This window comes from Panthera uncia, chromosome A2 (genome assembly GCF_023721935.1).
Source record: "Panthera uncia isolate 11264 chromosome A2, Puncia_PCG_1.0, whole genome shotgun sequence".
Lineage (NCBI taxonomy): Eukaryota > Metazoa > Chordata > Mammalia > Carnivora > Felidae > Panthera > Panthera uncia.
Window position 1 is genome coordinate 8,727,207 of NC_064816.1, and position 18,110 is coordinate 8,745,316.

An 18,110-nucleotide genomic window follows, 5' to 3' on the forward strand; every position below is an offset into this window, starting at 1 on the left:
GGAAGAGGACACGCCCCCACCAGAAGAGGGAGAGGACACGCCCCCACCAGAAGAAGAGGGAGTGGACACGCCCCCTACAGGAAGAGGACACGCCCCCCACCAGAAGAGGGAGAGGACACGCCCCCTACAGGAAGAGGAGGAAGAGGGCACGCCCCCGCCAGAAGCGGAGGCTGAAAGCGCGTCCCCTCTCTCACCTGAAGAGAAGCATGAGGGCCTGGAAGAAGGTCCGAAAGTTATTGTGCTCAGTGATTTGGAACTCATCCTCATCACTGTCCTCATCCTCCACGTCGATGCCGATGTTGCCAAACACCTGGGGAATCGGAGCGTGATGACCGGGGGCAGCCATGCCCTCAACGGCTCCAGGGAAACCCCACTCAATCCCCATGGCGGTCTCTCCAAACTGGGTCCCCCTGACCCGCCCGGCCTGAGGACGGTGGCCGTCCCAGGGAGGGCTCTGGGAACATTAGGGGTGGGCACTCACCTGCATCCCGATGATGGCGTAGATAAAGAAAAGCATGGCGATCAGCAGACAGACATAAGGCAAGGCCTGGTGGGAAGGAAGGCAATGAAGGAGAGTGCGGGCAGGGGGGGTCGCCTCTCGGCCACACCATTTCCCTCCCTTGTCCCAGAGAACCACCCCACAGGGTTGGGCGGTCCCAGGCTGTGCCAGAGTGGTGCCAGGGCTGGTCCCCTTTGGTGGGCCTCTTTGAGGCCATGGTGGCAGGGTATCAAGGGGATTCCCCTTGGAGCTCTCCAGCCGCCCCAGGAGCAGGCAGTCTAGAGAAACAGACTCTCAACAAAGTGCACCACACACGCATTTCCACCCGATTTGTACTCTCAGCCAGAGCAGGGATGGGGGGTATGATCTTCTCAGCCCCAGGCCGGCTTCAGGGGCTCACCTTGAAGGACTGCACAAAGGTCCAGAGAAGAATTCGGATGGTGTAACCCTGTCGGAGGAGTTTGATGAGCCGGGCAGCTCGGAAGAGGCGGAGGAAACTCAAGTTGATGAAGTTATTCTGGGGAGATGGAGAGAAACGGGGTGACCGTCCACCCACCCCCAGGGGCTCAGAGCCGTCACCACTCACAGAGGCCCCTACATGAAGCCAACCAACAGGAAAAGCAAGCCAGACCCCAAATAAGGAGGGAGAGAAAGCACTACTTAATGCAATGGTGCGGAGGAAAAAACGTCGAAAAGGGAACAAAGTTTGGGAGGTGGTGGTGGGGGGGGGGGATGGGGGGGGAGGAAGGAAGAGGCAACTCAAAAGCATAAACCCTCCCGGCCAGCCCCACCCGCAATGGGGGAAAGGAAAGAAAAAGGAAGGAAGAGAAAGGAACCGGGTGGGGTGGGGGTGGGGAAGAAATAACAAAAGAACAAGGAAAAGAAAATATATCCGAATCATCCAATCAGGAAAAAAATCGAGATGGTTTTTGTTTCTCCCAACAACCAAATGCACTGAGACGATAGGACACAAGCGGGTCAAGTTGCCGAATCCATCACACGTGTACGATGCACAAACACCAGGGCGGGGTGGGGGTAGCCAGCACGCTCAGGCCTGGCGGACATGTGCGGGTTCCCAGGGCATGTTACGCTCCGGGCCAGAAATGCATCTGTCGTGGGACTCAACGGGCACCTGCCCTGCCCTGCCCTGTAGAGCTGCCCACCCGCTCCTGCCCGCCCTGACCTCACCCCACGGCCAAGAGGAGCAGCGGCTTGAGCCAATCGGAGAAGCAAAAGAGCATCTTTTCTTACCCCCTTGGCGAGCGGGAATGGGGAGGACGGGAGGGAGCTGGGGCTGGTCGGCTGCAGGGCGAGTCCTCGCTGCCCGCTGAGTCGAGAAGATGCATTTGGGGCCCTTTTCCCCCCTCTCAGGGATGGCTTCTCAGCTTCTGGGGCTGGGTGGAGTAGCTCGGGACCAGGCCTGCGGGAAGCAGGAAGTACGCAGCGCCCGTGGGTGGGTGAGCTGGCAAACAGCCCAGGCCCACCGAGGGGCCGGGGCTGGAGGTGGGGCCGTCCCTGCCCCCAGGACCTCCCTGGGTGGACCCTGCCTCAGCTCAGGGGCCCCCTGTCTAGTCACTGCCTCTCCCTCCTCCCGCCCAGCCGCCGCCGCCGGGAGAACTTCCCAGGGAAGGGGGCAGCCAACTGGGAGGGGAGCGAAGAGACCAGGCGGAGACGGGGCGCTGGCTGGCCGCCCCAGGGGGGGGGGGGCGTGCCTGCTGGGGCCTCAGGGTCGCCGCTGGGTGGGGGGCAGGAAGCTCAAAGTCACAAATGGACCACATCTGGCTGACGGAGCTGTCTTGTCGGGCCTCGGCAGCTTGTTTTGTTTCGATGAAAAATAGTTGCCAGTGTTTAAAAGTCTGACTTCTGCCCCAAATCTGACTTGCTGGCAACCCTGGACCTGCTTCCGGGTTGGCAAAAGTTAGCTGGGGCTCAGATGTGGCTGGCCCCCTGAAACAGGCCACACGTGCCCTCCAGGATCCTCCAGGATCCTTCCCAGTTACTGTATCTTGCCCTAGCTCCGGGCCTGGGAGCTGAGAGGCAGGGATGGGGGTCCGAGAAATTTCTGGGGCTCCAAGAGGCCTCTGGATTTGCTGGCCAAGTCTAGGATGCCTCTGGGGACACATCAGTTGGTCCTTAGGCCTCTAGGACAGGGGTGGGGGCTGGGAGATCCTACCTTGACCATACTGGGCCCAACCACCATGAGAATGTCCCAAGGGCCTCGAATACGCTCCCACACCCAGCTCAGCTGAGAGTCACCCCCGGTGGCCAGCTGACCTGACACCCAGCCCTGCCTGGCCACCCAGCTCTACCTGGGGACGGGGCCGATGGCCCAGGTGTCCCCAGCCCCTCCCGACCATCCCCAGAGTACAAGCCATCCCTTCACGGGGCGGGTCATAACATGGGGACTCTGCCCAGCATGCAAAAGCAGGCGGGCCCTGGAGCAGCCTCCGGGGGCTCAGGGTAGAGCAGGGGGGAGCCTGTCACCATGCGGGAGAAGCAAGGGGGTGTTGCAGGGAGACGCGTGCAGAGAACATGCTGCCCTTCTTGGAGCTGAGGGAGGAGACACATGGGGGAGGTAGGGGGTGGAGATGACAGAGGTCCAGGTGACAGGGTAGGGGAAGGAACTCATCTGCCCGCCATCTCTTCTTGGTTCTGCATCGAGTCCTTCAAGTGCTCGCACAACTGGCGACTTCCCTCTTCCTAGCTCCCGCTTTTCCATCCACAAGCCCCGAAGGAGCAGCTATGCTGTCCTTCAAGGCTGCCCTGTGCTTCCTGGTTCAAGGGCGATTGGGGTGGGATGCAGGCCCCGGAAGGCTTGTGGTGCTCAGGGGCGCGAGAGCTCAGAAAGACATGGGAACCAGCCACCTGAGGGCTCCAGAGAAATCCTGCCCCCGGCAGCCCCCATCTCAGCCGACTTTGCCTCTGAGCTCCAGACCCCATAACCACTCGCCTGGCCTGACTTCTTCCAGGGTGCTCTTAAAGGCACCTCAGACCCGCCACGGCTGTGCTCTACACCTCTTCTCTTCTCCTAACCTGCTCCTCTTCTGGCATTCCCTAGATTCTATCTCCAAGCCAGACTCTGATCTCTCCAGTCCAGACCCAACCCATCCCCGGGTCCCGGAGAAGCCCCTGCTCAGACGGCCAGTCCCCTCTCGCTGGGGATTCCCCCTTGCGGCCCAGCCCCCCCCCCCCCCCCCCCCCACCCTGGCCACTGGCTGCTGCCTCCCAGCCTCACCATCCTGTCTAATCACACTTCCAATGCTACCCCTGCTCTAAATGCTCCCCGGCTTCCGCTAGGCCCCAGGGGCTTATCCCCTTCCCCCCTCTTCACTTTTCCTGGGTCAGCCTTCCTTCCCTCTCTTTGCTCCAGCCACACCCCCTCAACTTGCAGACCCCGACCCCTGCATGATTCCTCTTGACACAGGGCCTTTGCCCGTGCTGTTCTGGGCCTCAAATGCCCTTCCCCCCGCTCTTTTGCCTTGTTAACACTGCTCATTCTTTAGCTCTGGACCCAGTTATAACTTCAGGTGGCTCTGAGTGCCTATTCGGCCAATGCCCAGCTTTCCCACTTCGACCCGCGAGGCGGTGTCAGTGATGTGGTCCGCTTCAGCCCGCCATTCCACTTGGGGCACCCAATTTGCAATCCTTCAACGTTTGTTTGGCGGATGACTGCATGTGGTACTGGTTGGGGGTGGGGAGGGGTCCTGGCGCAGAGATGCCGTTCCGGGAGTCCTTCAACGGGGCTCTGAGGTGGCGGGTGTGGGGCGGAGGCAGATGGAAGGTACCAGAATGAGAAGTGAGCAAGGAGCCGAATCCGTGAGGTGACAGAGGTGGTGACGGAGTGTGCTGTGACAGGGCATGCGGGGGGCAGGCTGGATGGATGTAACCGGGAGGGACAGGTGTGCGTGCGTGTGTGTGTGTGTGTGTGTGTGTGTGTCGTGGGCAGAGGAGAGAGAGGAGGAGCACAAGAACAAGAGAGGAAGGGAGAGAGAGGGCGCATGTGGGAAAGGGGCGAGGGCACCTGTGTGCTGTGACTGTGTGTATGGGGGCGGTTATGTGAGCACGGGAAGGCCGGGGCTCCGGGAGAGGGTCTCGTCTGGTCGGCCCGAGTCCTGGCCCTTCCGTGTTTCCCTTGTCTGGGAGTGTTTGCCTGCCTGCTGTCCGGCCCTCCGACCTCCTTGGACTTGGGAGATTCACATCTCTAGAAAGTCACACCCATGGGCCTGGAGTTTCCCGGGGCCCAGGCCCCATGGAGCTGATCAGAGGGGGACAGGAGCGATGTCTGGGTGTTGCAGGGGCTCGGCGTGTAGGGACGCGTGTACGGGATGGGGCGGGAGGCCCACCCAGCTGATGAGTCCTGCTGGAGCAAACCCTTTGCTTTGCAAAAGACGCAAACCAACCCACACAGAAAACCCCAACTCAGAGCCCAGTAAAAACGAGAGAGAGAGAGAGAGAGAGAGAGAGAGAGAGAGAGAGAGAGACTGCAGGAGGGGGGGGGGGGGGGGGGGGGGGGGGGACGGACAGAAAGGAGGGGGTGGGGGTGCTGGGGGAGGGCGGGATGCATCAGGCAACCCAAGTCCAGAAAGCCCAGGGCGGGACGTGCAGTGCTGGTACGAGAAGATGCGTTCACAGTTAATGTAAGGCATTTAGACTTCAGAAAGAAGTAAGACCAACCGGATTCTAGATGCAGATGTTGAAGATGGAGGGGGAGCGGGCGGGCGGGGGCAGTTGGGGAGGCGTGTTCAGCGTTTTTTAGGTTGATTTGTAACCAGTGCCAAAACACCAATGGGTTTCGGTTCCCGGGCGGGGAGTGGGGGTGGTGGGTTGGGAGATAGTCATTGGTGTATGAACACACAGACCATGTCATGGATGAACAAATGAATTTCATAGTGCATTTTGATTGGATGAGTTTTTCAGACGGCGTTGTGCCAATATACAGTTTAAAGAGCAGGCATGAAAAGAGACAAGACAAGAAACAGTCATTAACCATCGCACGCAGGGCAAACCCCCGTCACCCGGCCACTAGGGGGCGGCAGCTGAGGCCCAGTGGGCCTCCAGCCCTTCCCCCTCCCGCACAACCCGGGGGATCTGCCCTCCCAAGCGTCTGGCGCCCCCTGCCTCAGCCTGGCGGGGTTCTGGCCTGAACCTGGCGGGCTTACCTGGGAGGCAGAAAGGGGTGGCTGTGGGCTCCTTGCCCCGCAGGGCAGGCCTCCCCTCAGCCCAGGTTGGGAGGAGCATAACATCCTCAAAGGGTCCACACACCCAGCCTCCGCCTTCCCCTCCAAATGATTCTGATCCAGGGCCCCGGGGGGCTGGGGTGGGGGAGGTGACTGGCAAACCCAAGTACAGTGGAAAGCCCACTGCAGACCCAAGGACGCTCCCGGTAATAATAGCAACAGCTGTAGCAGTAAGAATAACAGCCGCCATTTGTGAACGATCTATTTCCTGGCAGGTTCTGTGCCAAACCCTTCACGTGGCTCGCTCACGCGTGTTAAAGGTTGCCAGCTCCTTCCCTAGAATGCCAGCCCTGTGGGGGCGGGTGTTCTTGTCTGGTCTGGCTTTGCTCACGGTCTCCAGCACCTACGACAGTGCCCGGCACACAGCAGGCGCTCAATGAGTGCCTACCGGATGCATGTGTGAACGTGAAGCTGGCAAGGACCCAGGGAGGTTAATTAATTACACCAGTTATCCCCACGCTACAGGAGCAGAGGTGACGTAGGCTGGCAAAGTCAAACAGCTCGTGGGGAGGGCTGTTCGACTCACTGAATAGCCCTGATGCCCTTCCCTGTCCTGCCAGTCCGGAGCCCGGGCCGCGGGGGTCCAGCCCTATGGATCGCTTACTCCCGGCCACTGGAGGTTTCAACCAACTCCCTCCACATGCTCTGCGGGGGGTGCGGGGCCACCCTTCCAACCTCTCGTACTGGTTCAAAGCTGTCTTGTGCTCAGCTGGATGACTGCCAGTTGGAGCTCTGGATCTCTTAGAGACTCAGGACAGAAGATGAGGCCGGGGCTCTGGTCCTCTGCCAGAGCACGGGGCCCAGGTCGGGGACACCCCCGCTGACCTCCCTAGAGGAAGGTGTTAGGGATGGGACGAAGGGAAGGGAGAATTTCTGGCTCAGTGGAGCTCAGGGCAAAGAGGTATGGCCAGGACACCACTTGGGAGGGGGGGGTCTCAGGGGACACATCAGAGAATGGCCTCCGTTTCTGTGTAGCTCTTTCGTCCCGTCGGCCTCCCAGGATGGGAGAATGGGCCCATCGATCCCTTTCTGCTGGGGGCTCTAATGGGCCACCCCAGGGCCACCGGTGAGCCTCAGGAGTTACCAGGTCTGGGTGCGTGCACGACCTTGGGCAGGTCCCTCGCTTCCCCGAGCACTGGGCACTAGCTTCCTCATCTGTGAAATGGGGCCACAGCCCAACCAGGTGTATTCTCCACTTTTCTCTGCTTGTTCTGAGCACCTCCCCCACCCCCTGCTCCCTGGCCTTCTGGCTCCCTTCTGGCTAGGCTTGGCCAACGGGAAGCACTGGCAGGAGATGGAGGGCGGGGGGAGAGATGGGCTTGGGTATCTCTCCCCTGATGCCCTGAGCCTGCTCTGGCCTTCCTCTCGGGCACAGGCTCTGTCCCCGCAGGTCCACGGCTCCTGCTGGGCGGCCCCTCCCCACCCCAGCTCAGATTTCCTCCCCGCTTCAGCACCTGGGCAGGTGACAGCTCCTCACGGTGGCTGGGTGCCCCGTGCTTTCCCATCCTGGTCGGCCCTCTTCCCCTCCTCTCTGTGAGTAGTCTCTGCTTTCCAATCCCTTCAGTTAAACCCTCCCAAAGGAATCCTTTTATCTACTGACCCCCTGACCTGTACCACGAGCTGATCCACGTGAATCGCTTGGCACTGTGCCTGCCACGCAACTAAGTTGGCCATTATTTTTACTGCTATTTTGATGAGGTTGATATCCCTTCCCACCCCTGGCTTCAACAGTCTTTGCCCTTTTTGCTCCCCTTATGAGGATTTCCTACCCTCCCCACCAGTTTCCTGAGGGCTCCCAGGCCTGGGCTTACTCGAAAATGGCCAAAGAGGGTATCTGAGATAGGAGCTCTGGGGCCCTGAGTCTCTCAGATGGGGGGAAGGATGATGTGGCCTATGGGGCCACCACGGAGGTCTAGGGACCGCCCCCCTCCCCAAGCTGCAAGCCTCCCAAGCCTGGGGACAGAAGAGGGTGGACATCCTGGGGACCTAGGAGTGGGATCCCCTGTTGGCTGCAGGGCCACAGCTCCCTCCTCAACCTCCTTCCACGAACCAGAAGATGGTTAGTTCAAACAGAACGGACTCGAAGCTGGTTCTTTCTGGGTCCCCAACACTGTGTGGGGTTTGGGGGTAGGGCTCAGCCTTAGGATCCTTTAATTATCTCAATGCACTCATCCATATTATTGATTCAATGGTCAACAGCCGAGATGCAGGAAAGTTCACACTGCAGTGCTGGCCCCACAGCTGTGGCTTTGGGCTCCCCCGTCTCCCCGAGCCACCCTCCCGAGGGGCTGCCCTTGTCCCTGGGGTCCCCGCTTCTCCCTCTTTGGTCACAGTCAAGTGCTGGCCCGAGTCAGCTGTGGCTTTTGGGACCGCTGCTTTTGGAAGGTTCCCCCCCCACCCCCAGCCACCCATTCTCCGCCCAGCCGGGAGCTATCCAGAGAGAAGCTGGTGGGAAACTTACCCCAAACTCAGTCACGAGGATGTCGGTGATGCTGCCCAGAACAGTCACAAAGTCGAAGATGTTCCAGGCATCACGAAAATAATTCTAGAATGGGGACCCACAAGACAGAGATGCCAACACAGGGCTCCACGCCCGGCTGCCACGGTCGGCCCCGGGGTGCATTAGGGGCACGGCTGCTGATCAGCCCAAGTGCCCAAAACACGCGTGGTCATTCAAATAGCAAAGTGCTGCTTTATGGGCTGCTTAATATCACCTGCTCTGAGTCCCCCTCCCTGGGACCCCCATGGCTCTCCTGGCCCCAGGGGGGGGGGCCTCCAAGACCCGGTGTCGCTCTGCTGGAGAACGAGGGCTGTCTTTTGGGCTTGCCTGTCTTTTTGACATATCTGAGGGCTCCCTGAGACCCGAGATGGTTTATAAACGATGTCACTGGGATCCTCACATGGACCCTCAGAGCAAAGGATTGTCACCCGCTTTACCCGAGGCGACGGGAGCTCAGAGTGGGATGCCGCTCACCTTCTGAGGTGAGCAGCACAGAGGTGAAGTGTCAGGACTGAACTCAGCTCGAGTCTAGGGTTTGTGTTCAAGACCACACCTGCTACAGCATGCTCGCTAAGACAGTGGACTGTGGGTTCGAATCCCAGCTTTGTTACCATCCTGCTGTATGGCTGTGGGCCAGTGACTTAACCTCTCATTTCTTCCACTTCCTAATCTGAAGAAGGGGAGAGGTAACAGGGGCATGAAACGCCTTCGGGGCACGTGCCAGGCTGCACTTTCTGGTCCCCTTGCGGTTGGATGGGGCCGCCTGTGTCTAGTTACAGCCAACAGGTTTTGCGCAGAGGAGTATTTGTGAAAACATTCCACACCGTTTGAGCCCACGCCGAGCAGCACCTCTGCCTGAATCCAAGGGTCTGGTTCAAACAGACAGCCCTCCCCTCCAGGCTCAGTGGGACCCACACCTAACGCAGGCTTTCTCAGCACCCTCACAAAGCGGGGACCAGCTTGGGGCTCGCAGGTCCCCTTCTGATTGGTCTGTTCCTCCCCTGAGCGTCTGGCCCTGAGGCAGCCCCTCTGCCTCACAGAGAAGGACTCAGGCTTTGGAGCTGTGCTTTCCCGGCTCAAACTATTTTCAGCGCGTAGCAATGAAAGGGTCTCGGAGTTGGGACTGGTTGGGCCTTGGAGCCCTCTTCTGGAAGACAGGGGTATAACAGCAATCAGATAAAGAATGTGAAGCCGGGGGGCGGAGTTTGGTTATACAGCAGGTGCTCAATGAATGGATGCTGTTTCGTAATCATCTAAAAGGAATTCATGTTCCACTGGCACTTTTGGTATTTTGGCAGATGCTGCTGGGGCCCTGCCCATATCCCCTCATATTTCCCCTACACGCCTTCGGTTGCTCTGCCCAGGGTCTTTCTCTGGTTGCAAATTAAACGGCTCCCCCTGGGAGCAGCCCTTGATTATGACTGATGGGCCTTGGAGGATAAATGCCCCGGCTCTCCCCTCAGGTGGAAAGCCGCTGCAGTATGTGCTCTCTGCTGCCTCCTGCTGGTCCTCAAGGGAACTGTGGAACTGGCTCCATAACATGCTTGTACTGGCTGCCTTCTGGCTCCTGCCTCACTCCTCTCCCCCACACTGAGTTCCCTGGGTTTCCAGATAAATTCCTCACACTCAGTCCTGATCTCAGGCTGTGCTTCTGGGGGGAGTCCAAATGAAGGCGACTTTCTAGGCGTCTGGCCATAGGTCTTAGCCCCTGGACGACAAGGGTCCCTCCCTCCCACCCCATTGCCTAAACTGCACATGGTGAACTTCACCCAAACCAGAGGGGGCGGCTCCACGCAGGCCCCTGGGGGATGGTCGGGGGCGGGGAGGATGGAGCCCTAAGCCGCTTCATTTACCAGAAGATCGACGGGGGTTACAAAAACCGCACAGCACAACTGGGCTGGGCAGGTCCCGCGTCTGAACCTACACCACGCTCCCCTCCGCCCTGGGAGGCCGGGTGCACGGTACTCCTGTTTTGTAGATGTGGAAACAGGAGAAAAAGGCCATGTGCCTTGCTTGAGGCCACGTAGCTAGAAAGGGGTTTGCACCCTGATACGGGCACGCCAGAGCCTGATTGCCGCCCCCCCCATACGTGTTCTGTGACCCATCCTGGTGGCATCCCCAGGACCGAAATGCAGAGTCGGTGCCCTTGCCCTGGCTGCGGGGTGCCTCCCCTTTCTGCCTGGTGTTCAACACTAGATGTATCTTGGACTCCCCTTGGGGCACTTATTAAAGATACGGATTCAGGGGCTCCCACCTGACCAAGTGAGCCTGAACTTCCGGGGCTGGCTCTGGGGGATCATTCAATTTTAAGGCCTCATGGTGACCCTTCCTGGCATTTATGGGGCGCTCACTCCATGCCAGCCCTCACCCTCAGCCTTCAGGCACACTGGGGTTCGCAAGGGCTCTTCTGAGGAAGAGGCAGAGGACGAGCCCTCGCGATGGAGAGGCGAGGTGACACAGCCCGGATGTGAGTTGAATCGAGGCCTCTCTGGTGTCCAAACTAACACCCTTTGCCACCTTGGGAATCCTGCCTCCACCTCGCTGACAGCCTGGCGAGGCCACAGGCTGTGGGCCACTCTCCTCAGAGAGGTGGACAAAGTGGGTGGGCAAGAGGGAAGCATCCTGTTCTAAGTCTGAGCTTGGCCACTCACGGGGGACCTTCTAGAAGGTCCCATCACACAACCCATCAGTTCAGTTCAGGCCTTCTTGGCTTTTTTTTTGGGGGGGGGGGTGCTGTGAACCTCCCTGGCCTCCTGGGAAGACCTTCTCAGAGGAAGCTTTGTAAATGCATAAAATAAAATACCCAGGATTGCAAGGGCACCTGTTACACCGAAATACAATTATCAAAAACTATTTTTAAACGGTGATCTAATGATTAACGCATTTCTTCATTAACATGAAATAATTTCCGGCGGTAGGTTTGACGGTCACCGGCGTTCGAAGCAAGGCTGAACACGAACAAAAATTTGGAGGAACCTGCCGCCTCTGTCATGCGCTACGGAAAGATCTGATTTTTATCGGTGACACAGAGAGTACTGGTCACACTGCAGGGGTTGGTCTGCCTTCAAGATGGAAGGAAATGTTAACGTCCAGTTAGCGGCTTGTGAAAACTAGAGACGTGATTTGCTCATGTCTAATTTCACAGCTCCCCCACCCCTTCCCCTGCACCCACGGATCAGTGGGCTTCAGGTTAAGACCACTCGCATTAGTCGGAGATGAAGACAGGCTAGCGGGCGACCAACTGCATTTAGAAAAGAAAAGCTCCGCCATCAGTGGAAGAGCCCGTGCCGCAGGTAGAGACGGGATTTGGATTCTGGAAAACTTCACGTCGGTTGTCTATTTGCGCGTCTGGGTGCTGCCTCCCTCGCAAAAGGTACGCCTGACTGTGGATTGTGGTTAGAACGGCTGGGACACCACGGACTCGGCCCGGTCCGGATCTCAGTTTCCTTAAACTGGATGGCAATCGCCGCCCCCCCCCCCCCCCCCCCCCCCCCCGTTTGGATCGCTCTGAGGAATGACGGCAGGTGCATGCGCCTGGCGAGGGCTGGGTCTCCTTGCTGTTATCTGGCAGGCGCAGGAATGGCTAACAAGGGTCTGTGGGCACTGGAGGGATGCTCAAGCTGCCGCTGGGGTTGGGGAGATCATCACCCACCATCCCCGATGCACGGCTCTAGCCCCAAGGCCGTACTTACCAGAATCCCGAAAGCCATGACTTTCAGCAGACATTCCAGAGAGAAGAGGGAGGTGAAGACGATGTTGAATACCCTCAAAGCGTTTTCATAAGCAACCGAGGCCCCGTAGAACTGGAGTAGAGAGGAGGAAGGACGTTGGGGTCAGCGGGCAGGGGGGGGAGCTGGGGAGGCGGCTCTGTGACTGTCCCGTCCTGGGGCAGGCGAGACCTGGGCACTGGGCTTCCCGACATGCTATTGGAGGCGACCCAGGCCCCCCAGCCAGCTGTTCCTGGGCTGGGCTAATCTTTTCACATCCAAACAAGCACTTTCTTGAGTCCCACCTTAGCATCCCAGATCCCAGGACTGCCTGCTTGATGCGGCTCCGGATGGAATGCGGGATTTTCTTTTTTTTTTTTTTTTCAGATCTTTTATGTATTTATTTTGAGAGAGAGAGAGCAGCAGCACAAGAACAGGGGAAGGGCAGAGACAGAGTGAGGGAGAGAGAGAATCCCAAGCACTGTTAGGGCAGAGCCCGATGTGGGGCTTGAACCCACGAACCGTGTGATCACGACCTGTGCCGAAACCAAGAGTACGAGGCTTAACCCACTGAGCCACCCAGGCGCAGCGCCCCCCCTTTTTAATCCTTAGCTGTGCGCTCCCATGAGACTGCCCCCCAGAACACTTCCAGCACCCCCAAAAGTTTCCTTGCACCCTTTCCCAGTCAGTAACCTGCCCCAGAGATAACTGCTACTCTAAGACTTCCTTATGAAGTCTTCTTGCCCAGACTATTTAATTATATTCAAATTTATAACCTTCAGCCCTGAGGACCAGGTTACAGGAGACACGGCAGGTGGGAGAAGTCACAATACCCCACGAGGAGACTAACGCACCCACAGGTGGGACAGTTTTCATTCAACTTAGCTGGTTTCCTCAAAAAGTCAACAGCATGGGGCAAGAAAAAAAAAAAAAACGGTATGGGGAAGACAGTGATTTGACAGACAACAAACAGGGGCGCCTGGGTGGTTCAGTGGGTTAAGCATGTGACTCTGACTCAGGTCAGTACCTCGTGATTTGTGGGTTCAAGCCCCGCGTCGGGCTCTGTGCTGACAGCTCAGAGCCTGGAGCCTGCTTTGGATCCTGTGTCCCCCTCTCTCTCTGTGCACCCCCGCATTTGTACTCTGTCTTTCTCCCTCTCTCTTAAAAATAAACATTAAAAAATTAATAAAAAATAAAAGACAACAACCAGAGGCCATGTGTAGCCCTTTGGATCTTGGCTCAGAGAACAACGCATACTGTAAAAGATACTTTGGGGACAATTCAATACGTATCTTAGAGAAATCTTGTCAAGCATAAGAATATATAGGAAAAAAAAAAGAATATATAGGAAAATTTCTTATTTGTTTTTTTTCTTATTTCTTAGAAATACATACCGAAGAATTTAAGGTCAAAATATTGTGGTATCTTTAAAATAATTGGGGCGCCTGGGTGGCTCAGTCGGTTGAGCGTTGGACTTTGGCTCAGGTCATGATCTCGGGGTATGTGGGTTCGAGCCCCTGGTCGCTCTGTGCTCACAGGGCAGAGCCTGCTTCGGATCCTCTGTCTCCCTCTCTCTGCCCCTCCTCTGTTCACGTGTGCAAGCGCCCTCTCTCTCTCTCTCTCTCTCTCTCAAAATAAATAATCATTAAAAAAATAGATGAAATGTCCAGAATAGATGGATCCACAGAGACAGAACGCAGACTGGCAGTTGCTGGGACGGGTCCTCCTTTTGGGGTGATGAAAATGTTCTGGAAGCAGGGAGAGGTGATGGTTGCGCAGGGTGGTGACTGTACGAAACTGCCCTTGAATTGCACACTTTGAAATGGTTAAATTTTTTTTTTTTTTTTTTAAGAAGGCTCCATGCTGGACACGGAAGCCCGCCTTGGGGCTTTAACTCCCAACCCTGAGTTGAGGTCAAGAGTCAGATGCTTGACCGACTGAGCCCCCCAGGTGCGCTTGAACTGGTTAATTTTATGTTATGTGAATTTCACCTCACAACAACGACAATCACAAGAAAAAGAGAGAGAGAGAGAGAGAGAGAGAACAGATGAAGCCAGCACAGAGCGTGTTCCAAATGGGCACCTCTGGGTGACGGAGACCGGGTATTCAGGGACCCGCAGCAATCCCGGGGATTGCTGCATCCTGGGGGATGCTGATTAGAATTTCAGAATCCTGGCTCCACCCCGGATCTGCTGGCCGAGAATCCACATTTTACCAAGATCCCTAGATGATCCGTGAATGCACAGCAGTTCGAGAAGCGCTGTGCTGTACTATTCCTTTCTGTCTGTTTGGAACCGTTTAAGGATTATAACGATGGAAAGAGAAAAGAGCTTGCCTGCGGAGAAGCGTTTCAAGCAAACGCAGGCACTGCTTTTTTGCCAATTCAAAAGTTGGCAGCCTAGGGACCGAGTGTTTTCAAAGTGCCGAGACATGTGCCCGTGTCTTTGCCTGGACTTCCTCATTCAATCCTCACCCCCGCTCGAGGTCGGGAGGAAGGTGCCGTTATTATCGTTTCATTGACGGGGAAACTGACGCCTGATAGTTGCTGGCCCCTGGCGCCAAGTTAAATGCTAAGTCAAACAGCGGAGCTGGGCTTAAATCCCGCCCTTGGGTCTTTAGACCACAGGGTGCAAGGTCCTGGCTTTTCACCCGGAAGGGACTCCGCGGCCCCAAGGGTTGCAAGGTCCTTACCTGCCCCTCCTTTCTCACTTCACCCATCGCACGTTTCTTGAGGGCCTCCTGTTCCCTCACGCCCAGGGATGTGCCGAACCCCAGGAATTCAGGGCTGAGCGGGACTTGCCTGGCCCCTGTGGAGCTCACAGGCCGGTGGGGCAGACGGCCGGGCAACCCAACACCGACATTACGGCCCGCGGGAGAACCGCTAGATGGGTGCCTCGTGCCGCTGCGGGAGGCCAGGGAGGGCTTCCTGGAGGAAGGTCCCCGCAGGTGACGTCGGAAGGGGCTCGGTCTGGGAGACTCGCGGCAGGCGGCTCCGCTCTGCTGGGGGGGGGGGGGGGGACGGGTGGCCGTGGGCGGTGTGGGCGGTGCTGGGGGCTCACCTTCATCATGAGCACGATGGTGTTGAGGGCGATCATGGCCATGATGGTGTACTCGAAAGGCGGGGACACCACGAACTGCCACATGCGATACTGGAAGCTTTGCTTGTTCTGGGGCATGTGTCGGGTCAGCGGTTTGGCACTGATGGCGAAGTCGATGCAGGCCCTCTGCGGGAGAGAGGCCGGCGGCTGGACACGGGGCACCCCCCACCCCCCCGGCCCTCGGGCACGTCAGCCGAGCCTGCCCCCAGCCAGGATTCCTCACGCCCGTTGGGTCTTCACGCCCGCTTCCTCCTGCCGACACCCGCGGTTCCCTAAGAAGTCGTCATCTGCCCACGTGGGACGCCGTCAGCAACCCTACTTTGCAGGCTCAGAGAGGCTGAGTCACTTGCCTGAGGCAGCACAGCTGCCAAGCGGGCCAAACCCGAACCTAACCGTTCTTTCCTACTGAGCTCTTTGCTTCGTTTCCTCCTTCCCTTCGAAGGACGGAGGGATAATGGCCATTCAGTGTGAGGGGCCAACAGAGCAGAGGAAGGATGCATTCCCAGGTCCTCCACCTGGCTGAGCTTGGACGGTTCTAGAAGAGCCAAGGGCCACATCTGCGCTCTCTCGGGAGGACTGGAGCTTCACTCACAAATATTCACCACCCTGCCCTCGGGGAGATTACACTTCGCCACCCCACGGACATCAGACACAGATGTGTGACTTCCTCTGGCCAGTGAGATGTGGATGGGTGGATGGAAGGGTCGCTTCCGGGCACAGATCTCCCCCCCGCTGCCGAAAGTGCACAGTGGTTTGCCATTATCTCTTCTTGATCTGAAGTGTCTCGGAGAGCAACCAGAATAAAGGTAATGTGGACCAGAGCCTCCTGGACGTGCGGTGCTGGGCAAGAAATCAATCGATCCCTGTGTGGGCATCTGGCACTGAGATTCCGGACATGCTTGTTACTGTGGCATAACCTCGTCTGAACTGACTGATACATACACCTTCTTTCGGTGTGTTTTCCTCTGGGAACCCCATGAAGGGCCGTCCTACAGACTGAATGCTGCTGGGAGGATGCTGCTGCGCCCTCCCCAGATGCCCCCAGAAGCTGTTTTCTGGACGCACGCGTGTGCCTGTGTGTGTGCCTGCGATGGGGGGGCGGGAGCTGTCAATTTTTAAGTGAAGGAGGCAACTGGGAAGCGGCACCTCATTTTTCTCCAGGCTGTATTCCTCCATCATCTTGTCCCCCTGCTCCTGGAAGGTGATGATGATCAAGGCCACGAAGATATTGACGAAGAAGAAGGGGAACACCACGAAGTAGACGACGTAGAAGATGGACATCTCCATGCGGTAACCGGGGCTGGGGCCCTGGTTCTCAAAGGTGGCGTCCACGGAGTGCTTGAGGACCCTGGGAGGCGCGGAGCAGGGGGAGGGGGAAAGCGGGACAAGCAACGGGAACGGAGGGAAACATTAAAAGAAAACAGCAACAAGATGGAAATAGTCGTTATTTTCTGACCCCGACTCCTGTGGTGATTTTACGAAGCCAGAAGAGCTCCCTCCTCCTTCGTCTGGGGGGAGTGTGGACAACGCTCTCAGTTACCTCTCCCACCACGTCCCGGGGGCTATCAGGGGCTAGAAATGATTTTATCTATGGCCTTGGCAACCCTCTCAGGGAGGTTATTACTGGCCCCGTTTTGCCAATGAGGAAACTGAGGTTTGGCAGTTTAAAGTGACCTGTCGAAGTTCACCCACTAAGGCCTGGCCAAGTTGGGATGGGAAACCAGGCTGGTGGGGATGGATGGGAGGGTGTATGGGAGTCATGGAGGCACACACCTAAGTGCGTGTGTGCTGGGGGGGGGGGGCATTTAAGCACAGGTGGTGGTGCTGGGAAGGTGTAGCAGGGATGAACATGGGAGTGTGTGTCTGCAGAGCTGCTCTGAACAGCTGCACAGGTTGTGCACTGCTCAAGGGCTCTGTGCCTCAGGGGTGCCGTTCGTACTGGAGACATGATAGATTTGTGCATTTATGAGGACAACTTTTTGGCGGGTGGCCACGAAGTACCTTATTTGAACAAAATCATTCGGTACATGCCGACCACATTCTGACCGATGGAAGTGAAGTCTGTTGAAGAAGCGCTTCCTAAAAAATTTGCCCAAAGGTGCCGTATGGGCTAGCACTGGCCCCGTGTGCATGGGTCCGGCCCTGGGCTTGCACAATTCAGCCTCACCACAACCCTGACTGGCCCTGTCTGGGTGAGGAACGGTCCCGTGGTCAAAGGGACTTGGAAAATGCCACGTCCAGGCCTTGTCCTTGGAGATCTGTGCTCACCAGCACAGAAAGGGTTAAGAGGACGTGGCTGCCTGCGTCCATGGAGCCTTTCTGCAAATTAGAAACAGCACCCCATCTGGGAGGGTGCAGGGCCCTGACTCTGAGGGTTCGGCGAACTGCACGGAGGGAGGCCTGCATTTCGGCCCCAAACGAGCCCAGCCACGCGTGCAGGCTGCTGTTCTGGTGACAGGGCCCCCCGTGCACCCAGCGGGGTCTCCACCTCGGGAAGCCGGGAGCAAACCCCTCCTCGTCCAGGCCTTTCTCAGCGCTGGGCTCTCAGACCCTTCCCCATCCTGCTCCCCGGGGGCCCCCGACTCCCCCGTGGCGCTGTCTGGTGGGCCTCTTACTGTGGCCAGCCTTCTCCCGTGGACACGGTGAAGAGAGTCAACAGAGCCCAGAGCACGTTGTCATAATGGAACTCGTACTTCTTCCACTGTCTGTCCCGGGCCTTCACCTCGTTCTTCTCGTACAGGAGGTACTTGCCGCTGATGCAGAAAATAGGGGCCGTTAGTCAACGGAGGAAGGGGACCCTCATCTTTGGTGACCAGAGGTAAGAGGACGAGGAGGACCACCAGCCCACATGGCATCCCTCAGCCCAGGGAGTGGAAGCCCCCCGTGCGGCTCTCTGATGGACGTGTGCACCCCCTTGGAGGTCCTCCGATGAGGCCATGGCCCCTGCTCCCAGCGGGAGAGCTGACTCAGGACCCAGCACTGTCTTCCAACATGAAAACTTCCAGTCCTGCGGGGTGGGGGGGGGGGGGGCCCCCGGTTGGGGGGGGGGTGCTGAGAGCAGGGAGAGAG

General features: G+C 57.8%; 1 protein-coding gene across 1 annotated transcript in view; it reads right to left on the bottom strand.

Moving 5' to 3' along the window:
• Positions 1-18,110, bottom strand: part of CACNA1A (calcium voltage-gated channel subunit alpha1 A) — a 56,390-nt gene that overhangs the window by 24,281 nt on the left and 13,999 nt on the right. The window contains 8 exon segments of the mRNA XM_049639410.1: positions 195-310; positions 482-547; positions 900-1,016; positions 8,198-8,281; positions 11,929-12,039; positions 15,003-15,167; positions 16,188-16,389; positions 17,657-17,794. Coding sequence (XP_049495367.1) covers positions 195-310; positions 482-547; positions 900-1,016; positions 8,198-8,281; positions 11,929-12,039; positions 15,003-15,167; positions 16,188-16,389; positions 17,657-17,794 — 999 coding nt within the window.